This window comes from Elaeis guineensis, chromosome 1, assembly GCF_000442705.2.
Source record: "Elaeis guineensis isolate ETL-2024a chromosome 1, EG11, whole genome shotgun sequence".
Lineage (NCBI taxonomy): Eukaryota > Viridiplantae > Streptophyta > Magnoliopsida > Arecales > Arecaceae > Elaeis > Elaeis guineensis.
The window spans coordinates 21,259,224-21,283,172 of record NC_025993.2 but is presented as its reverse complement, the minus strand read 5'-3'; the positions used below and the strand labels follow the sequence as shown (position 1 = coordinate 21,283,172).

Below are 23,949 nucleotides of genomic sequence, written 5' to 3'. Positions count from 1 at the left end.
ACTCTTCGATCTCATCTTGTAGCTAGATGCATTTCTCGATGTCATGGTCATAATTATAGTGATAAGGGCAATGCTTGCTAGAATCGTGCTAATCCGGTCTAGATTGCATCCTCTTTGCTTTCGAAAGTTACTCCTTTATCTCCATCAGCATCTATTTCCTAAAGGCATTCAAGGGAGTATAGTTGGTGAGCCTCCTTCACGACAACACATGCCTCTAGCCCTTAGGTGGACTTCTGAGTCATCGATTTCGAGGAGCAATTTTGGATTGTCGGCATTGAGGTGGAGTCTTGGATTTTTTTGGTGATCCTCTCACTTCGATGAGAACTTCCTATCTTTTTCTCTATTCTTCTTTTCATTGGTAGCATCTGCTGAGGTCCCATGTAGCTTAAAGGCCTCTTCGGTATGAGCATATTTCTCCACTCGAGCTAATATCTTGATAAAATCTTTTGAATACATCTTCTCTAGAGATAAGAGTAATAAATTCTTCTAAAGTCTATCTTTTAAGGTGATCATGGCAACCGTCTTGTCCAAATCACACACTTCAAGTGTGACTGTGTTAAAATGGCTCACAGAAGATCGAAGGGATTCTCCTTCTTTCTGCTTGATATTAATCAAGAAATTAGATCCTCGACACTGCTCCTTGTTGCTCAAAAAATGGGCAATGAATGACCCACTAAGCTAGCGAATGAGTGGATAGAGCCCAGCTTCAGACTCGAGTACCAGTATCGAGCCACATTCTTCAACATGGAGGGGAAGACTCAACATAGGATTCTATTGGTTGACCATAAAGGAGCATCACAACCTTGAAGCTCTCCAGATGATCTAGTGGGTCAGCAAATCTATTGTAGCTTTCTAGTTGTGGCATTTTGAAGTGGCTGAGAACTAGTTTCTGCATACTTCTAGTGCTGAAAGGTGGATCAATATTGAAACTGAACCCGTCATTTGGGACACAGACTTGATTGCACATTACCTCAATCCACTGATTCATTTCTCGGGGCCTGTGATCGACATCTGCATCTTAGATAATATAGGCCTCCTAGCACTGTTACAAGGATCAGCACGAGGTGGAGTCTTGTTCAGATTGAGGAGTTGGAGATCGTCTCCTCTCTGCTCAGGATACCTGGGCCGACTGTGCTTGATTTGCCTTCTCTGCTCTAGGCTACGTGGAGGAGGTGGAGGTTGCTCTGACTATGGTGCCTTCGCGATGTAGGATTAATTTGTTGCATTGCTTGGACTGCCATAGTCAAATCTCTCACTTGTTGAACCAGCAGGTTAAATTGATCAACGTGTACCCCTACATCCAGTCCAAATGATACAGGCAAAGCTTCTTGCTATTGCGCTTGTGTATGGTTGTTGGCCAGATTTTCAATCAGCCTAGAAGTAGCAATATTGGAACGACACAAAGAGGTCCCTCTGTGCAGCGCTATAGTCCTCGATCTTGTTGCTCCTTTCCAAAAATAGAACTGATCCTTTTTCTAGCACCAATCTATTACCGTAGATTTCTGACTCAGTCGGCTCAGCTAGTGTTGGGCGATGACTGGAGGATAGTGACAGTTAAACCTACAAAATAAGTCCCTGGCCGGAGTTCGACAGAAATTGTCTAACACTTAAGTCAAAAATTTATAATAGATGGGAAGGCATGAGCATGAGGGAGATTGTGCTTATTTTGGGGTCCCCTACTTGCTTTTATTTATAAATAGAAGTGAGAGCCATGAGGGGGTAGGAGTGCAAGGTGTTACTCCTACAATATCAGGCATGGCATGTCCCATGCTATCCGTCTGATTCTGCGGGATTTGAGTAATTATTAATGTCTCATCTGTCTGCTCGTAACCGTTGCTGGAGATTATAGGATTCAAAAATCCACACCGAGTCGGGGGTCAACCTTTCCTGCTATACTGGCTGGGGTTATGGCCACTCACGCCTATTAGACCAGCTAAGATTACTCCAAGAGATACCTCGGGTTGGAGGGATAAGGTAGGTTCAAGGGACCTCAGGTTGGGCAGGACTAAGATTGGGATGGACCAAGGCTCCCTACTCGTTGGCATCAATCGAGCCTAGATTTTTCCCCATATAGGTAGAATTTCAGAAATTCCCCTTCATCAACTTCTTTTTAATATTTACAAGATAAACTAGAATAAATCAAAAATATAAAATAAAATAAAAGTAGGTTTACTTCGAATATATCTGATTTATCCCATAACCAGAAGCTGCATGTAAATGGGGAAAATGGAGGGGTTGTGTGTAAAAAAAGGGGATGATTCTCTTGTCTACATTTTCAGAAGTTTATAAAGCTTGTAGAAAGGGGGACTTGTGTAGCTAATATATCACCTCGAACTAAGAGATTTTAAGGGAGGGCTAATGAGACATTGGCTTCAATTGTTGGAAGGGTCCTAATGAAGTTTGCTTTGAACTCGAAAGGTGGCATTTCCACAATAGTTCTCAAGAAATAGTTGATATGAAGTTTTCTGAGTAATGGAGGAACTGAGACATTTCCCCTAAATTTATTAATTAGAGAACGTTAAGCACAAACCATGCACAAAAGAGAGGAAAGACACATAAATCACAGTAAGTACCGGCAAAACGTTTAACATACTCGAGGCGGTCTCGAGGAGGACAAGGAGCTCCAGAGCTTTGACCTTCGATTGCTTCAGAAGAACATAAAATCTTCCCCCTGGTGGAAGTTGTGTCGAGTCTTTCTCTAGAGAGAATAGGTACAGCACTTCATTCTAAGAAAATTATCGTGATCAAATTTGCTAACTTAATGCAGACTGTAGCTGATCCAAGCTCTTTTAAGCGTTTGCTAGATCTCGTGGCATCTCTAAGATGTCTAAAAGTGGCAAGGTTTTTACACCCCAACCCCGCGCCACCACCGCGCAACCCCCCACCAGAAAAAAAGAAAAAAAAAAATGGTGGGGAGGTTGGGAGGCCAACTTCTCAGGTAGTGAAGGTAAATCTTTAAGGTACCTCTTGTGAACAAGCATCTAATGAACGAGTGAGTCGTAATTTCCACATTAGAACCACAGAGAGAGCAAGTAGAGCTTACCAACCAACATTTTTTTTCTTTTTCTCCCTTTCCACGACCTCCATTGTATGTAATCTGTTCTTTCAAGCAATTCATAAGAATATTTCAACTTTCTCCAATACGACCTGCTTTCCAAATTGCTTTGGAATTAGGATAGAGGATACTGCCTCATTGTTTTGCAAACCTATAGTATGAGTCAGCGTGAAAATTCTGAGTTAGCTTCCATACAATTACAATAACCATCCTTAAAGGTCTGATAGAGGAGAGTAGGCCCGGCAAACTTTCAAGCTGTCTTGCTTCTTGTAGGGAGAGGGGCCCTTTCAGTATAATATTTGAATCGAGAGATCTCCGATTCCATTGAGAAGCTACCAAAACATTTAACCTTACAGGTCTATACTAAAGCTCAACAAAAAGGGTAGACAATGAATCTGAACCAATCCAGGTGTCGTCCCAGAAGTAAATATTTGTTTTATTTCTCAACTTGAAAAAAAGCATCAAGATCCTTACTAATGCCTTTCCAAATAGGAGAAAGATTGGCCAGGGATTGTTTTACCTGCATTTCAAGTTATTCTTCTAGTATAGTAAGCACTATTGATTTGATTCATCCATGTAAACCATGTAATATCCAAGATTAGGTTAAAACTATACATATAACTCATGTTCCATTGAGACTCCAGAAGCAAGTTATCCAAACCGTAAGGCTCTCCAAGCAGCAGGCTTTCAGGTATCCAGGCATGAAAGAAGTTAGGCCAAGAATCTATTGATGAATAATTGAATATAGATAAAATGCAACAACTTGAGCGTAATAAATAGAGTCAATAGAGGCCTTCCAGCATAAACAAATCTATCCAAAGAGAAATCAGAGTGTTGGATGAAGCAAGCAACAAATAATACTATAAGAACTATTTCTCTTTTCTTTTTCCCACTTCTCAGCTAGATATTTATCTTCTATATCAAGAACGAAACCATTCTGTATCCCCCAAAGATACTCCAGAGTCCAAACAGGAGGTTTGCAGTGCTTATACATCAGAACTTACCAAACATTCATGCTGTTGCATCCTACATCCGCCGTAAACAATGGCTACAAAAAGAATTGGCTTCCATGGAAAACAGCGGCCAAGTGAATTAAATGACATAACAAACGGCAATTGGCACTAATTTTACAGGTCCTCTCTGATAGCAATTTGCCCAAGGCCTTGTATGGAAGCCGAATTACTCAGAGTCTTCTTCTGAACCCAGGTTGAAGGAATAAGGCATCAAAAGAGTCAACCATCCTGTACACCGAAGAGGAAGTCAATATGGCTTACATCCATTATGAATTCCGATAAATTGGATGTGGCGTCCATTTGAATTTCAAATTTAGTTGTCCAGCTTCTGACCCCTCAAGATGAAAAATATCTGCATATTCCCCTTCCACTATAACCCTCGTCAGTGTCATGATGCAACTCCCAATGAAGTCCTGAAATGATCAACAACAATGTTAACATGATTGCTTAACTAATGGCATACTTTAGTTTCAGAATTGAGCAAACATATTCAACTCTTAAACATGATTGTAAACAGCTAGGTGGATGAACACACAAAAAAGCAAGATGTTGACCGAGAAAATTCTTAGCACATAATAAAAACACTTCTAATAGCTGTAGTGCAGAAGCAGATTCTATCCAAGTCTAACTGTACAAGAAATTAAAAGGATGAAGAAAAGCTACCTTCTTGAATATATCATGATCCCAAACTTCTACAATAAGCATATCATGTAGTGCATCTTCAACAACGAAGTCAAAAGTCTGATTCCAGATGGGATTCAAGCTCTGGTTCATAACCTGAGAACAGGCCATGTTATTTCCAAATTTGAATGGAAAGCAAGTAGTAAGACACATGTAGATCACAAAGTACCCTTGTTTTCTTCTTTGTTCCTGTTTTCATCATCTTGAGCACAACAAAAGTGTCAGACTTTCCCATTATATCCATAGCAGGCAAGTCCACTGCAGATATAACTGTCACAGAAAGCACTCCTCTCATAATAACTTCTCTCCTCTGGTGCATTGATGTCCCGTCAAAATCAGTGACCTCTCTTCCACTTATCCCACTTTTGAGGGACGTCCTCTCTAAAGAAGTCATCTGGAACTGACTTGAAAAAGGATTAGAAAGTTCGTTCTCCATGCCAAAAGCAAAGTAGAGAAGCTCCAGGTGCACCTGATGCAACAAGGGTTATTATCCAAACAAGCTTTCAGACTTCAAAAAGAGAAATACATATAAATTCACATACAAAATGAGAGGGAAACAATATGCAAATTTACTATGTCCCGTATATAACACATTGCTGTCAATATAAATTTTTCTAAACTACATTTTCGGTGACACCATAGTATGCTTTAAATGTCTGATTTGGTTTAATTCTATATCAATATCTTATTATGCTTTCGTAAAGCATGTTAAACATATGCACATATGAAGCTTGTTCCCTGCCAATATATATTTAACCAGAGTGCCTTTTGTCAGAAATGTTCATAGATAGAGAAAACTACCTATCAATGAATATATTTGACACTATAGATAGAGATGTTTATAGATAGATGAATATATTTGACACTATAAATGAAAACTCACCTGACCCCGATCTTTCTTATCTTTCTGAATTTCCAAATCCTTGACAAGCTTTAACCACACATCCTTCACTTTACCAGGCTGCAGGTCCTTCAACATCACTTGAGCACAACCAATAAATTCAGATACCTGGAACCCATCATCATCATAAATCTTCACTACCAAATGCTGAGTAGCTGCATCTTCAACTACAAATTCAAAGTGCTCATTCCAGATGGGGTTCAAATTATTGCTCTGAAAGAATCGCAGGTTACTTCCAGTTAGAAGAAACAATATTAGGAAGATGGGAGAGAAAAACTGAATGGAGACCTACAATTGTTTTACTAGTCTTCATTCTTTCACGTACTGGTCGTGTGTACAGCACGGCAAATGCATCTGTTTTTCCTATGATGTCTTTGTTTGTTAAATTTCTTGCTTGCACAAGCTTTACTTCCAATTTGCCAACAGGTTTCAGTTCAAGATCACTAAACCCAAGGGGTGAAAGAGAGCATTCAGAGATGTGATTGATACTTTATTCTTCATGGTAGAAATAAAACCAGTAATGCCATGATACCTATAATCTCCTGGCAATACTGGAACAACTTTACGTGCTGGCCATGTTATAGAGTCTTCAATAGCATTCTGTATTGTTTCCTGGATGCATGCCAACCGAGAACATTTAAAATTAATCCATATTTTAAAGTATGGGCTTGGATATGATGGTGGATGCTCGAACCTTGATAGCACCAGAAATTCCAGGAACAGATGGCAATTCGCCGCCAATAACCTTTAGCGTGAAATCTAGCTTCTTCTGCAAATAAATCAAATTTCATTGTTAGACTCATGTAAGAATATATCTAATACCAAAGCCAAGTAACCAGGGAAAAGAACTAGAACCTTCTCTCTCAAAGAATAAGATATAGCTCCAAAACATGGGAAAACTTCAACCAGCGGTTTCAAGATTAAATGGAGAACCCCAGTGAAGCTGATGTCTTTGACCTAATTTGGAACACGGATGATCAAGATTCAGAATGAGCATTTGTTAATTCGTAGTACCACAATATTCTTGTGGCAAAGGACCAAAACAAGGAAGCATAATTATTTTCATCTAATAACAAGAAGATAACAGCAATAATTGTCTGTTATAATTTCTTAGATGTATAAGGCAATAAAATACTTTAGTTGAAAAAATATATTGAGATCAAGGTCGCGAATTACTCTCAGAATAAATATTCAACTAGAACTATTAAAAGCCAGGGCTCAATGACTTATGGTGTAAGATTTAATGTTCCGAGATCATCTATTGTTAATACTCAAAAGAACTTGAGCAAACATGTTCTAATGGCTAACTTGCAGAAACAATATGATTTTTTTCTTTTCTCAATGTATAGTCAGTTCTCTGATTGTTGCATATTTTACTTTATCCATATTTGGCTTTTTACCATCGTGCAAGAGGATCAATATCTTTCCCATGGAGTGTCACCAAATTTTTCTCTCAATTCCAATAGAGTTCTAGGTATTGGTATCAATTACAGCTCTTAACATCTATATGCTATTTGACATGTTCATGCCCCATGTTTGAACTCAGTTGACATTGATGATCCTAGAGTTAACATACTGACAACTACTTTGTCAAACTATAATGGGACCTTGAGGATTTTGAGGCCCTAAACTAGAGTTTTTAAACTAGTATGCAATATGTATTTTATCACCAAATCAAATAACCCCACATACCCCCACGCCCCAAGTGCTTTAAGAGTAAGTTTGTTCTCTACTTGCTGTTTGGCACTATTTGCTTTGCAAGGTACTCAGCATTGCGCATGACTTTCCCTCCTTCGTATGCTCATCCTATATGCCATGATGAAACATGATGTATGATCTTAAATCATAAATAATACTGATAATCATGAATTGTAGCTCAATGGTATTCATTAATGAAATAGTGATTGCATGATGGTGACTAATACTACCTTATGCTAGATTCCTTAAGATCCTCAACAGTTTCAATATTACCTTACTGAGTGCTGTTGGTTCATCATATGAATATAAATAATCTGTTAGTTTATGTGTTATCCTATTGTAACTAATGCTATCTTATAATGCTAGACACTTGCATGATCTGATGATTTAAAGAACAAAATTTGATAATGTGGGTGCTGAGTTTAGTGCTGCTTATTTAGAGATACTCATAATGTATATGCAGACATGCATAAAACAAACCCCAAGGCAATAGCATGAAAATTATGATAAATTATGTTATTTGATGGTCTGATGTCCATGACATAGATATGTGCCTATATGTTTATGCAGATGGTATTACAACACAATGTATGACCATGTATTTTTTGTTGGTCATTTAACTAAAGAACCATATAAAAGAAGCTGATACTTGGTTAAGTCGGTTTAGTTGTGTAGGTGGATTTCAAGCTCACAAATGGGTAATTGTTAATGGACTCCCGACTTTCTAACCAGAAAATACCATGACGAAATGTTCCATGAAGACACCAGAGCAGAAGCATGGTGCTGGAGCTATTCTCCTAATAGCTCCATAGTTGCTTCATGATTGAACAGCAACAAAATTCTAGGAAGACCTTAGCCTTGGACATGATCAAGGGAAAATTTCTGCAATAACTTTTGAGGAGTTACATACATGAGTGTGGTAGTGTAGGCCTTTGTTATGGATATTTGTTTCGAAAGCTAAATCACTAATGAATGGAGATACCAGCAGATGACCTTTAATTTGCAAGCTAAGTGAAAAACCAACAGCAAGCCTCTTACTATGTGTCTGTGTCTAGCTGATGTTTGAACTAAGCAAACCTAGTACAACAACTTTGATTTATAGATCCTTAATTCCCTACAATGGAAGCAGGTCTGCATTAGTTAAGGTAAAAATATTAGAAGCCACCTTTACTCATTGCAGGGTAAATTTCACTGAAAAATCTACACAACTTATACTTACATATCTGAGGGTTTGTGTGTTTTGAAAAAGTTCATACTATGAGCATATACTGAGAAATTCTAAACATTAAATATTCTTTAACCCAAATTTTTTCAAAGTCCTACAGTAATTGGATTTTCTACCTGTGATTATTAAAAGTTCAAAATTGTTGGCCCCAGAGTTTTACGGAGAAATCTTTGGCCACAGCTTTTCATAAGCACATTAAATCTTTTGATCCTCTTTTTGTCCCACTAATTAGTGTCTCATGCTTATGCCGAATGATATTCAGGCAGCAGGCTACGGCTCTGGGGTTTTCCGTAAGGAACCATCCTCTCATTAACGAGCTTGAATCAAAACATTATCACTAAATTTAATGTCAATCGCAAGTATCATGCAATGCCTCAGGCTATCACCAACATGCTGCAGCTTCATCTCTCTAAGATGACCCATTATTGATTGTTCTACATGCTTTATTTATCTATCAGGCTTTTCTACTTGATATTTAATCATTAATTGTAAGGAGTATGCCTCTTAAATGACCTGCAAATGTTGGCATTATGCATAATTTGTGTTTAGATATATGCTCAAGCATGGGTAATTATGTCATATAAGAATATTGCCCCGGGGAAGCAATAACCAATTTTAAGTATATTAATTAGTTACTTCTTTATTAGTCATTTCATTGTAGTTTTACATCACTCCAACACTCACCTCATTAGTAATAGATGAACTTGACCAAAGTATTTTGAGCTGTTCTCCATTACCATATGTCACTACTGGGTTAGATGTTGGAGAGAAGACCAAGTTGTAATAACAAAAAGTTACTTCAAAAACTTCAAAGGATTAACAAGAATCAGAGAAACTCTCTATGTGACGAACAAGATTTCCAAAGCTTTGGGATATCTAAGGACTTATTTTAACTGGGAGTACAAGGATTCATAAAGCTGACAAAGTTGGAGGTCAAGATCATGGTTACGGACAGTAATGAACATGTTCATTTAATTTGTTAGTTATATTCTATATAAAATGGAAACATTGATGTAATCTTTTCTACATCAGATATTCATCCACTTTGCTGAATCTAAGGAAAGCATTACCTGTATCGGCAGTGCAACACCTAATTTTGTTTGAATGTCAAGTACAATATTTGGATTCCCATCCCACTGCAACTCCAACTCCATGGTGATCGCAGATTCATCATCTTCAATCATTGAAACTCCTAAATACAGTATGCTAAAAATCACATTCATGATCTGACAGATCTCCATAAATCCATAAGAAAATTATAGAAAGTATAGTTTCTCTGAAAAATATGACTTTTCTATTACATGCGTTAGATGGCATAGACAACATAGTATAAAGAACTAAATTTTTTTTATGTCTTCTTTCTGTCTGGTAACAGAGGGGGTCCGAATAGAAGATACTTCTATATGGATGGTAATTACACTGACATGAAACACAATATAAAAAGCCAAAATAATTATAAGCAATGCATTGGTAGCGTAGAAGCAATACAGTATAGGGAGATAATTGGTAGTTTTGATTCCCTGCAAAGATGTTTTCACGCTAAAACAACAAGAAGTTAAATAATGTATGTAGACCAGACCAAAATTAAGCTTGTCACATGCCTCTATCAGCTCTTTGGAGAAAGGAATCCAGCACTGAATAAAAAATAGCAAACTTGCATGAATCTGAGTGGCGAAATGATACAACATGACAGAGGCAGCAGAAGGACAGCTGTTAGCCTACAACAATGACTATGAATTCCAAAAAGGAAAATAAAGGATGATTATCCTCTGATCAATGGGGTTTCCAGATTTCACAAGGGCCATGAAACTTGTTCATTAGTCATCCCACAATATATCCTAAGCTGCTCCCTGGCTGGGATAGAATTGGAAATTTGAGCTTCCATCCATAACCAAAATCCACCATAATAGCTTATAAAGCCACAAACTCAAAATTCTTCCACTTGGCTTCAGAATATCATCTCACATCCTAACATAAACACCATTCCAATTTTGTGTTTGTGAAACACTTCTCTTTTGCCAAAAAGCATATAGAAGAATTAGCCAACATATTAAATGAACAGATATACATGATTGCAATCTCGTTCTTCAGCCACATCAATGAAAAGAGAGACGTCCATCTCCACAGCTGATTGAATGTAGTCACAATGGCAATGTACTGAAGAATGCATTGCTGTAGGGCTGCCAAGTTTTATCAACTTTAATGAATCCGTAAGTGTTTTCTAATATGCCCTTGTGATCCAAACAACTTTGGTTAAATATCTTTTTTTTGGAGTAAACATAGTGCTGGTGCACTTTCCATCTCATCTAGATGTGCGATGAGGCTCATTGGTAAAGTCCCATTCGGATGTGCTAGAAGAAAGTGGTGACAAGCCAAATAGTGAGGGTAGATGAGTGCGGGCATACAACAGTATTGGATCAGTCAGAAAAATGATGATGATGATGATCGAAGGGAGGATAGAGAGTATATTGGGAATAGGTGTCTTGACCTTCAAGGACTTTTACCACAGTCACACCACCATTCGAAGGAAATAGATTGGATAAGAGGTGTAGTACTGAGCTATGGTAGAGGCGTGTAGCGCTAGTAGGCTACAATAATGAAAATCATGTCACAGCTACTCCTAAGATAGAAACTACTGGCAGATAAAACTAAAATAAGATAAAATACATTGGATTGCATGTCGAAAGATCCATTACAAAGTATAACTTCCACTTATTTATATTAACAAATAATAACTGCATACTGTGGCAGTTGACACAACGTCTGGCCTACTCTTGGCAGTTTTGATAGCTGATGCTAGTTATCCTCAGTTATACGTGTTCATCAGCTTATTTGCTCTACACCAATTGTCAAACTGATAATCATATCTTATCGGTCATAGCATACATTTGCCGTCTCTTTTATTTCAGCCTATAATGCAATTCTTGTATTTGGAAATAGCTTTAAGACCGTTTCAGTCACTTCAGTCTATTCCTCCATATTTTGGTTGATTACGGCCAACTTTCGATACTTTGGCCTGCTTATCAACACAATAAGCAAACCCTTCTCCTTCAGTCTATACCTCCTTGGTGAAATTTATCATGGTCAAACTCTTATCCAGTTCGATAAGAGTCATGTGGTTGTCATTGCTCTGATTCTGATAAGCTGGATCCATGTGACGCTGATTCATGTCTCTAAGTTGTCAAGATAGGGTATAAACAATGCTTCCCACATCTCGACTCTTACCGGCCGATGATCAAAAGACTAATGGGATATCCATCGTCACTCCTCGATATCTGTGGAGTCATGACCTCAATTTGCTAACTGATTATTGTTGCCCTTTTACCAAAGTATCACTTCAGTAATCTGCTCACATCTTTTCAATTTTGCTAAACTCGCCTCCTTTGCCACACATCTTCTTTCGTGGGACACTCTTGGTACTAGAACAACCCGCATGTTACTCAAAGAATCTCTTATATTAGTGGAGATCCAGCATTATCTTCTATATTAATAGGGATTTTGATTTATTTTCTACTAACACACCTTTTCTCTATAACTAGGCCCTACATCTTCTATTTGGTACTCATCTTTCTTCCTCCTGACTACTCATGACTCTTCTTGATCTCCTTTTACTTATCATTGCCGGTAGGACTAACCGACCAAGTACTAGCAAGAACAACACGTTTATTTTGATTTATTGATTTTTGACTGGTTTGTCGAATTGGATTACCATCACAAATCGAGGTATTATCACAAACGCATGATATTGCTGAATTGAAATATCATCACTAGGGGCTTGTTATTTGGTTCAAGACTTCCAAATCACAAGTCAACATACTTTCAATCGGCCTTCAGGTAATTCATATCCCCACCTTTAGTTCAAGTAGGCCCTCTCCCATTTTCGCTTCTATTAACTAGGTCTACACCTAAGCCCTGAGCTTGTTGCACTCAGTTTACATCCACTGCAATTCATGATAATGTGCATGAGTAGGCCATTGGATCATCCTGAAGCCTTGGCAAGACAATGGCAAAGGACATATTAGCTTAGGTCAAGAGAAAAATGAGCATTTTGAAATTATCAGTTCAATTGGCCTTGTACTCATACTTGTATAATTATATTAGCAGATAGTAATAAAATAGCATGACCTTCTAACTTTATATTTTCTTGTACAACTCTTTCAATGTAAGCTTCTCATTAACGACTTGAGAATTAACATTTTTCAACATTCGGCAAGTCAGGCCAATGATCTTCAATGCTGGTCAGACGAGCCATATCAAGTCCTTTGAAATAGAGTTGACCAATGTCCGCTTTGAAGTATGATTCCTAAAGAAGCCCATGAAATATTGCTCAAATTTCTCCAAGAAGAGTGGAAGAAACTAATGTTCTGAAAGGCTTATAGAATGGGATGCATCATAGTAGGGCATTATTATTTGTATTAGCCTCCTGGCTGAAGCTTCTTTGGAATTTCTTCTTACCAGATAGTATAATATTATTTATTTATTCTACTTTTAGACTAAGTTTATCACTTCTCCAATCTTCTAGTGGCTTTTTGTATAGCACTGAAACTCATATTGTCCATAATCTACATAACAATATTTGATCATTCGAATGATTAGGCTCCATACCTTGTAAAAATACAATGATAATGCCCTCCACCCTATATAAAACCTCCATCCGCATGATATCTAAGCGGGGTTGTAGCTTTTCCTATTGATGGGGTTGCCCCCCGGCCCTTATGACCATAAGGCTACCATTTTATTGACCATCCATAAAGGGGTCTATTTTTGATGTAGGTTTTCCTATTGTCACTTTTCATTTTCTTGGCAACCTTTTGCTTTATTGTCTTAAAATTGGTGAAGTGCTTCTTCATAACCTCTTATTGGCATTTCCAGCATTGGTAGCATATTAGGATAATCACTAACTAGATGCTACTTCAACCCAGTTATCCCTACCCATTGAACTCTATGTCACTCCACATGCACCTCCAATAGTGTTAGTTTGAAAGCATCTGCCCATACTTCAACATCACACTCTGGGTCAAGGTTTGCCATACCAGTCGATATTGGTGCATACCAATCATATCATACCATGTTGGTACCAAACCAATATACAGTAAAAAGGGCATACACTTGGTATGCAAAACCAAGTACCATATCAAGTGTACCAACACTATATAATAGCATGGAATCGATATGGAATGCGGTATTGAGACAACAAACCTTGCTCTAGGTCTTCTTCTTCCTTAGTGGATCCATTCCTATAAATTTATGGAACAAATGTCCCACATTTTTGCATCAAGTGATATTCAGACAATTAATTATTTAAAAATTAGTGAAGTTACATTGTAGTTAAAAACTTCATCAAACTAGCCCAAAAAATAATTATACATTATCTACATATAATGCAATTTTTTTATAATTTTACACTTAATTAAATAATTTAACTAATTTTTATATAATAAATTAACATTTAATTTATAAAATATGTAAAAAAATTTATTTAAATTCAGAATAATGTAGAACCCTAAGAAGAATTCTACATATAATTTTATCTCAAAGTTATGTTATTTAATTATTTCTAAAAAATAGTGAATTTTCACTATAATGCAGAAAATCATTTTCTACTTTAGAAAATAGTTCTAAATTATCCATACATAATCCTATTTTTATTTTTCATTATTTAAATAATTTTGATAAGTTTGTTTAAAAAAAATATTTAGAGATAAAATATTCAAAAATTAATTTAACTTTGGATTCTTGTAGTATCCTACCAAGGATTTTACATATATTTTCTTAGTTGATGGGCATGCACAAAACACCATTTATTGTCCAAATTTATTAAAATTTGGGCCTATGTTGTGATACATGTCATATTCGAATTGAAATAAATTGACATCAAATTTTAATAGAAGCATGGGGAACTAATTTTATAGATTTTTTTTGATAATTATTCTAATCGTTAATTTTTAATCTAAAAATAATTCTTAATTTAAAATGTTATCAAATTAATGAAAAATTATCATTTTGGTGATATTGTGTAGATCATCGATATATCTCCAATATACAATGAAATCACCCCTTCTAAGCCTTCCCCTTCTATTATTGAAGATGGGGATGGGGGATTACCAAATTGAGGCTGAATTGATGCAAAACCAAGCAGGTCCCCAATTCCAAACTGATAGGGGGAACCCATCCAAATTCTCCATTGATTCAGCTTGGTATTCCAATATACTCTTCAACACATCACTTATTTATTGATACTAGTTATAAATGAGCATACTAAAATCGAACAATATGTGTTATTTATTAATATTTTTTTGAGGTGGGAGGATCCTGTTCCTTCTTCTAAGTTCTCAAAAAAAAAAAAGAAAACATATATATTCCGATAGTCCTTAGTGTTATTCATAAATTTATCCATGGCATAACCACAAGATCCACAGAACCCGTATCAAAACCCATACTGACCGACCGACAGTACGAGTCGGTATAGGTCCATACTGGATAGGATCGGCGTGAACTAACATAGAAGCAAAGAAAAAAAATGGAGAGGAAAAGAGAGAAAGAAGGGAGGGGGAGGGAAAAGGGTGAGGGAGGGAGAGGGTAGCTAGAGGAGACACCAACGATGGTCATAGATGGGCCGCAAGTGCGCTTGGAGGGCCACCAAGGCCTCCACTTGCTCCGCCAAATTGTGTCCAAGAGGGAGAGAAATAAAGAGAGGGGAGAGGAAAAGAAAAGGAGGGAGGGAAAGCCACTGGAGAGCCTCCGGTTAGCTGTTGTAACCATCGGACGGTGGAATCGCGGCCCACGGCTTTGCTTTTTTAAGTAAAGTCGGCAAACCTATTGGTGGCTTTACTGTTCATCATTATTTTAAAAAAAATACGATGAACAAGGACGATCGACCCTATTCCGCAGCTGCAGCTCTGCCTGCGCCTTTTCCATCGTCCGATCGCCATGACAGCCATCCGGCACCCTCCAACAGTCTCTCCACCGATTCCACCTCCCTTCAATACCCTTGCCCCTCCCCCCCCCCTCTCTCTCTATTTCTTTTGATTAAATGCCCTATCAGACGACATGGAGCCACAGAGGCCTCTGCAGCCCTTTGGCGGCCCTTCCTTCTTCTCTCTCTCTCTCCTCCTCTTTCCCTCTCCCTCATCCAGTGTTCAGATTCATAAGGCCGGCCATCCCAGTTTGTGGCCGGTACAGCTCGGAATGTTTTGAACTGTCCAATTTGGAATAGTTCGGCAAATGCTAATGCTTCTAAGAAGTTTCTTTTGGTGGATCCATATCATTGCTATGATCTTAATCAGCCAAACAAACCAGGTTAAAAATAACAAGAAAAAGGTTTCTTGCATTATCTTGATCATGACTCATCAGCCATCAGCTCAAAACATTTACATTAACATCTAGTTTGCCTATTCATAAGGCCTAGCCAAACATATATTTTCTACTGATTTCATCAGCACATATCAATGGCATTCACAGTTCAGGAAAAAAAATATGAATCATGCATGGTATACCATTCAGCCATATCAATAGCATGATCTTACCAGTGTAATTCATGATGTCATGATGCATTTAAAGAATTCAGTTAGGCTCAGAGGATATGCAACTTAAATTATTATACTATCGCAAACTACAGTCAGGTAGAAAATTTGCACAAATGTGCCTCTAGACTAATTCAAACTTGTTAGATGTAAAAGTCGTAAATCCCACATATCCAAAACTATAATACACCAGATGCAAGGATCAAAGCTACAATGCAATTCTTTTTCTTGAAAAATCTCATTACACGATGCTGTTAAGTTTCAAAAATTGATATGCATTTATTGCCATACACTATACTAAACCAAGATTCCCATTCAATGGATAGTAGCTGTGCATAAGGCTTACTCTATGAAAAATTTATCAAAGAATTTGCATCAGAAAATACACAATTGAATGAGCTAGATATGGGTTAAAAACCCCACCTGTCAACTGGGGAGCAACAGTACCAAGAGTTAGCTTTGAAAACTTGAGGGAATTTAAGATGGCAGGTCTGTATTGTTCAAGAATTGGCTCGACTGAAATTCTTATCAGCTCAGATGTTGCCTGTAAATATGATAAAGCAAACACAAGTATATTGTCATACATGCAGACAAATTCCTTTGTCAAGAATACATTAATTATCCCAGCCAAAAGCAGCAACACATAATGATGTCTGAGAGAAGTTACCATGAAAAGGTTATAGATTTCAAAGTTTCAATTCACAAATCCGAAGCTACAAGAGAAGAAAGAAGGGGTACCTCATTAACATAAGGCCAGATTTTTATCAGCTCCTGGTTTAGCCATTTCAACTGCAAGAATAACAAAATCAATATCAATATACATTGAAATAGTGGTGGCAGATAAAAAATCACAATTGTGAACCAAAAAAAAAAATCAACTTAACTTCTGGCGGCGTGAGAAAACTACCCATGATGGGAAAAATTCTCGAGGAAGAATCTTCCTCAAATCTTCAAGTGTCATCCTCGGAAAGGCTGCAACAATGTCAGCCTGCATCAAGAAATAAACATACTTCTTCTCAGTTCTAGAAGCTGCAATAAACAAGGCTATAATCTTCTCTTATCAGAACCAAATCAGACGAGCAACATTCTAACTTTTGCTGGGTAGAAGGTCTGACAACAACAAGCCCATGATATTGATCATTCCTTTTGATAAGTTTCTAGAAAATGATCTTGTATGGACATCTAAATCTCCACTTAATGTGATACATGATTTCAATCTTGGTTCACATTTCAATTTCCTTTCACAGGCAAAATAAAATCTTTCAGCCATTCCAATGGTTTTGGTTTTAGTCGTTTCAGACTGAAATTATTTAACAATTATTTTGAAAATAATTTAAATACAGAAACATCTTAAAAAATAGAAAATGGGGATAAAAATTGTATATAAGAAACTAATGCATGTTATAAATAATATTAAACAATGTCTATAAGACAATAAATTGTCAGTGATAATCTGATATGTATGACACTCTAAGATGCCTTGGTACAAAAGAAAATGAATAAATAAGAATATATGTGGCCTGACGTATGAACATCTGAATTAGAAATAAACGAATTTGAAGCTCTTTTTTTTTTTTTTTTTGTTTTGAATGATCTATAGCATATTAACTAGCGGGGACAATTAAGAGTGTCTTAACAGCTTACAACGAGAAACCTAAATATATGGCGTGATAAGAGATTATAATTGAATTGCTTCCCTTTCTCAGCATTCGCAGTCTGCCTATGCCCACCCAAACTTTTTTTTCTTTTAATGAATTGTGCCAGATATTGTGCTTTCATCATACAGACCTCCTGCTGCTGGGGCTCATCAAAAGTTCTGACACTCTGATAGGATCCCATATTTTCTCTTTACACAAATAAAAAATAAAGAGAAGAAGAAACAATCCAACCATTGAGGACATAGGAACCTCCTAATCAATAATATGGCAACAGTTGACCTCCTCCAAAATGTCCTTTTCTTCCTTATTGTCAAAAAAAAAAAAAATTCATTTAAAAAGAGATTCTTGACCCATCTACACATGAAATCTAGAAACATGACACACTCCGGTAATCCTGCCCCACCAAACTCCACATCTTAAGGATACCAAACATCATATCCTAAATATCATAATCATCAGGAATGAAAAATCAATCAGCGTAAATAAAACAGAGCAACAGGTTTGTTCTTTTCATCCATTACGTGGATTAAAAATCAGTAACATCACTTAAAATTGGTGACTACACGTAATAAAGTATTGAATGAATGAGGATTGATCTATGAATATTCATCGATTTAGATGCACATCAATCTTGATCAAAGAAACAGAAGGAAGAAATAACAAACCAGCGAAAACTTCTAAGGTACAATTGCCTGCAAAAATACAAAGAGCCAACTATAATGCATTGATCAAGCATTAGAAATCAGGCACCAAGAATGAAGCAGCACTAGAACCATGGAAACAAGGAGAATTCTTGAAGGAAAGATGGAGCCAAAGAAGAGTAGGATTCTTACCAGCCCTTGGCGGCACATGGATCGCTTCGACTCCCAAAAATACATCAAGATTGAAAAAAATAAAAGACACGTAATAAAATCAAAACCACCAAAGCAGCTGATTTGTTCTCTTTCATCATTGCATCGATTACAAAACCACGAACTTGCTTAAAAAATTGGAACTAAGAGCAGGGATCAGTCTATGAAGACTCGACGATTTCAACCAACATCAATCTTGATAAGAGAAACACGGGCAAGTAAAATTTAACATCAGAGAAAGGGAACTCGCTAATAATGCATCCATCAAGAACCGAAGAAAGAACCCAGCAGCAGTAGAACGCCAAGAACAAAGACGAGAAATGCTCACCAGTTCGCGGCGGCACTCGGAACGCGAACTCTCGAAGCGGAGGAAAGCGACGACGAGCGCGAACCCGGCGATGATCCCCAGAACCAGCCCGAGTAAGAACGCCATTACTCTACCGAGAGCTTCTCCAAACCCTTCAATGCCTCTCAAGAAAGAAAGAAGCCAAGAAGTCGACGAGGAGAAGCAGAGAAGGAGAAAAGAGGGAAGCGTTTTGGGGCCTCCTTCGCTCCCGTTTCTCCTTCACATTTGGTCACTGAGATTTTATGGAAACAAAGAGACCCCTGGGGGCTGATAGCGTACGTGCTTGTCAAAAGGACACTCACTCACTCTTCCCCTGGCCTTCTCTGTCCGCACGGTATCTAGGACACGCGGGGCTGGGGACAGACGGCGACTCTCCGTTAGAAAATTTGAAACGTACGCCTTTAGCACGTGTAGATATGATTATATGAAGAAATTACTGTAATAAATCCAACTAATACAAGAACTCAACGGTCTTTGACTAATGTTTTTGGATGGACGTTACCGGTATGACAATCATTTGTGGCGGAGAGTGGAGAACAAAATCTGGACAGGCTTTCTATTTTGCCTCTTTTTATCCGTGCCCATCTGAAGAGAACTTCGTCTGTATAGAATCGTCAATTTCATAATTAAAAAAAAAATAACATTTTATTTCTTTCTCATCTTTATAACATATTTTTTATCAGTATATATATATATATATATATATATGATATAAATATATAATATATCAAGTAGATTAATAATAAAGTCTATATGTTTCTAAATAAATTGATACATAGTGTTCAAAATATGAAGTTCATCAGTGCATAATATATGATCAAATAATATATATTTAACAGATTAGTTATTTACTCATTTAATATATATCTTCAAATAAATTGATATATAATTTTGAAACATCATGTTCATTGGTCTATACTACATGACCAAGTGACACAGACTTGTTGACCTTCTGATATATACTGAAAATTTTTTCATATACATCTAATAGTGATCTAATACACAACTTCAAAAATATTAATATATAGTTTTCAGAATATGATTTTTATCAATATATGTATATTGGATCACTACTGAGTGTACCAAAAAATCTTACAGTATATATTAAAAAATTGATGAGTGTGTATCATCCAGCTATATAGTACGTATTACTGCTGATTTTCGACTCGAGTCGAAGTTGCTGAAAAATAGCAACGTTCGATAAAGAAGACAATGATCTGATCTGTAAAATAAGTTTCGAACCAGAGCGGATTATAATAGGGATCTTCTGATGCTTAAGTCAGAAACCTGAAACAAGTGAGAGGAAGCGCGCGTGAGTTGCATACCTTGGGGGTCCCTTGGTTGTCTCCATTTATAGACTATCGTTAGAGCTTATCCAACGCATAGCCGACCGCTCTTCAGGTACGGCATGATTTGATAGAATTTTTTTCGATGCGCAGCCAGCCACTTTCAAGAGTGGCATGATTTGATGGGACTTTTTTCAGTGCACGACTAGCTACTCTCAAGAGTGGCGTGATTTGACTTTGAGTGGCATGATTTGACAGGGCCACATAGGGGTATCCTATCAGTCTTTCTAAATATGACGATCAACAGAGGTTAAGGGAAACATGACTTGACACCCGACCCTTGGCTAGGTGGCATGGGCAAAGGTCCTGGCAAGTTGGAAGTCAGTGTGAGTCGGAGAATAATATATGGGTCGGCCATGATTGGGGTTTGTTCGTATCTTCTGATCAGGCAAAAATATATATCAATACGGATCATGGGAGGTCGACTCGGGGGTCATCGAAAGCCAGAGCTGGTGTAATCACCTTGTCGTAGATTCTCATGACAGACCCGTCATTGTCCAGGTGCCTTCATCATCCCAGGACTGCAGGGGATGTCCTGAGATTGGTAGCTGAGGTGATATGACCCCATAATATTTACCTCCTACTTTTGAGTCTAAAGTGATTGCTTCAGATGAAGAAAGTAGCAGTCCATAGAGGGAGAGCCCTGGCTGAGTGAACAAATCCGAGCCGTTTAATCTCCAAGTGGATTGTCACACTATTTCGAGAGTTTAGGCTTTGATTCATTGAGTTGCTTCGGTGGTGCTTTTGGATGTTTCCCAAGACCCTCTTTGGATAAGCTCCGAGGATCTCAACCTTCGAGGTCCTAACTCAAGTCGAGGTATCCCCGAAGTTGTCGACATTGTGCAGGTCAGGATCTCAGGGCTTTAGTTGGAACCAAGGCACTTCCAAGGGATTGGCTTTCCGATCTGTCAAGACTTTTCCATACTTATCCACTTATTGTCTCATGACTTTAGCCAGATTCAAGGAAGGAGGGAAGTTTTGAAGGGAATATATCTAAAAAGTATTCCCGATCCTATCCCAACCTAACGTGTGATGGGCTTCGACAGGTTTCGAAGCATCTCCATGAGTCATTCCACAAGACAGGTTTCGAAGCATCTCCATGAGTCATTCCATGAGACTTTAAATAGATGGGGGTGCAATTAAGAGCTGCATCTGGTGGGCGAATGTTGAGGTTGCATTCTCCAAGATTTGTATGAGTCATTCGCCTGGTGGGGCATTGCTGTGCTTGTTAGAGAACATTCTTCTTCCCACTACCCAACAACTATGAAGCCATCACCGAAATCCCTCAACCGTGTAGTTAAGGAGAAGACTACTGTGGCCCATGGTGAGTCTTCTTTGAAGAGGGCTAAAAGCCTCGAGCCAGGGCTGCAGCCCGCAATCTGCATTCTGGAGCCACCTCAAGCTCCACCGTTGTTAGGTTGGAGTCCGACTGTCCTAATCAGATTTGAGGCAAACCCTTCCTTATTTGAGGGTAGTGGGGGTTCTTTTGGCTCTTCCCTATGGATCTCGATCGAGGTCTGGGAGCGCTATGTCGGGGAGTTCAAGTCTTTGATTTCTTTTAGGAGGAAATGGTTGATGCCTCCACCTCCACCTATATCTAAGGCTTTGAGGATTACAAGGCCCACTTGAAGTAGATGGTTTCGAAGCTGGACCTTTGGCATCTCCGTCTCGGCAACAATGATGAGGAGGTCGGGGAATTCTCTCCGATGAAGACTAGGTCTTCATCTTTTGCATCTTCTTTTAGGTGTCCCTCTTGGGCACTCTGCAAAAACTTGCATAATAATAAAAAGTTTGTTTTTGATATGTGTATCTTTTTGTGGATGCCTTCCGACTTTTTATGTCACAAACATATTTTGCTGAAGTAATTGACATGCACTCGTGGGACTGCAAAAGGCTTCGGATAATGTCCCACCTCCATCATCGGAAGAATTGTCTAGGGACTTGGATTCTCCTCCATAGAGGACATAATTTGTTCACGGTCATGTCTAGGCACAGCGATTTGGCCTAATTTCTAACTTTGGGCAAAGTCTGAATACGATCAACTATTGTTGGAGAGATCGAAGCAAATAGGTTCTCTTCCAAAGAATCATTCAGAATTGATCCCTGTAGGGCTCCACTCAACTTGAGATGGTCAAGGAGCACTAAGTGGTCGTGAGGGGTCCCCAGAGGGTTAGCCCCTCCTGCCATCATTTTTGGTCATTGTAGGATCGTGTCGGAGGGTGCACTTCGTCGCGACCTCAGTTAAGAATCTCAGACCTCGTTGAGGTTGGCATCTCCAGATCTTGTCAGCGATGGCGACTGTTGAGGTTAGCTTCGTGGCATCCCTAGATCTTATCAAGGATGGTAACCATCTAGGTCGGCTTCGTGGTATCCTTAGATCTTGTCAGGGATGGCAACCATCGGATCTCTCTGAGGTCGGCTTCCTAGCATCCCCAGATCTTATCAAGGATGGAAACCATCGAGGTCAGCTTCCCGGCATCCCTAGATCTTGTTAGAGATGGTGACCATCTAGGTCAACTTCCTAGCACCCTCGGATCTTGATGGGGGTGGCGACCACCGAGGTTGGTTTTGTGGCATCCTCGAATCGTGTCAGGGATGGCGACTATCTAGATCAACTTTCTAGCACCCTTAGTCTTGTCAGGGGTGGCAACTATCAAGGTCGGCTTTTTGGCATCCTCGAATCTTGTCAGTGATGGTGACCATTTAGGTCGGCTTCCTGGCACGTGGTAATTGTCAGTTGGCTTCATGGCATACTCAGATCTTATTAGGGATGACGACTGTCAAGGTCAGCTTCATGGCATCCTTGGATCTTGTTAGGGGTGGGGACCATCGAGGTCGGCTTTGTGGCATCATCGGATCTCATCAGGGATGGCGGCCATCTAGGTTGGCTATACACGAGATGTTTGTAGAAGGTCCTAACTTGAGACAGGATATCTCTTTATTGCCCATGCTTCACTGACTAGTATTTGGAGGTCTCAACTCTTGAGACAAGATATCTCTGAGGGATTGGGCCATCGATCTAGTTATCGGGGTTCAGATAAATATCCAAATATCCTATAGTTGTATTCAGGATCATGCTGATACCTTTTATAGAGGTCTCGACTAGAGTTGAGATATCTCTGAAGGATCAGATGTTGAAGGATAGTACTTTTTGGATATTTAATGCTTGTCACTTTCTAATGTCGATAGCTTGTTGGAGAAGACAACTAGGGCCTCAATCTCCATGAAGCACAGTCTTCGAGGCCTTCTGGTGACATGCATCCCATGGCCAAAGATCGCTGAGGTCTTGGTTCCCAGGTGGTGCAATCTTTGGGGCCTCCTCTTTGTTGACATGCGTCCCATGGCCAGAGGAAGTAGTTGGTGGTGATCAGGCCCGGCTTCGCCTATATATTGGGTCCTTGTAGCTCAAAGTTGGTATCAATCCAAGGCCTTTTGTAATGTCACTTTTCTGGGGAGCACAAGGTCATCGTTGCTTGCTTCCATTTGGTGAAGCTCTCTGATATTTTCATTTTGCCAAAGTTCATCTTAGAGGGGTGTGGCGGCAAGCATCTTTATTTGGCATGGGAGGTGTTGGTGCAAAAATTCGCCTGCGCCGGAGAAGCTGGAGTTGTGGGGGTCGCGGTCGCCGTCGGGACCTGCAAAAGAAGTCTAA

At 38.6% G+C, this 23,949-nt stretch overlaps 1 protein-coding gene across 2 annotated transcripts; it reads right to left on the bottom strand.

Moving 5' to 3' along the window:
• Positions 1–3,799: 3,799 nt before the first annotated feature.
• On the bottom strand, positions 3,800–19,231 carry LOC105032566 (synaptotagmin-5). Of its 2 annotated transcripts, none has more exons than XM_073251298.1 (13): positions 18,934–19,231; positions 16,982–17,084; positions 16,835–16,887; positions 16,520–16,640; positions 9,644–9,765; positions 6,506–6,607; positions 6,345–6,419; positions 6,183–6,262; positions 5,976–6,093; positions 5,633–5,863; positions 4,919–5,218; positions 4,732–4,845; positions 3,800–4,481 (listed from the first exon to the last, which is right to left on the bottom strand). In XM_073251298.1, the coding sequence occupies exons 1-13, from the start codon at positions 19,036–19,038 to the stop codon at positions 4,335–4,337; spliced, it is 1,671 nt and encodes a 556-aa protein (XP_073107399.1). In that variant the 5' UTR covers positions 19,039–19,231; the 3' UTR covers positions 3,800–4,334. The 2 variants fall into 2 exon arrangements, with proteins under 2 accessions (XP_073107399.1, XP_073107397.1); XM_073251296.1 differs by having other exon boundaries at positions 3,802–4,481; positions 5,943–6,093; positions 18,934–19,229.
• Between the last annotated feature and the right edge of the window lie 4,718 nt (positions 19,232–23,949).

Excerpts from the sequence above, each read along its gene's own strand:
- LOC105032566 (XM_073251296.1), bottom strand. The coding sequence starts at position 19,038 with ATGGCGTTCTTACTCGGGCTGGTTCTGGGGATCATCGCCGGGTTCGCG. Across the intron at positions 6,094-6,182 it reads GTATTGCCAGGAGATTATAG|TGATCTTGAACTGAAACCTG; the intron begins GTATCATGGCAT and ends CCTTGGGTTTAG. Across the intron at positions 4,846-4,918 it reads GAACAAAGAAGAAAACAAGG|GTTATGAACCAGAGCTTGAA; the intron begins GTACTTTGTGAT and ends GCCTGTTCTCAG.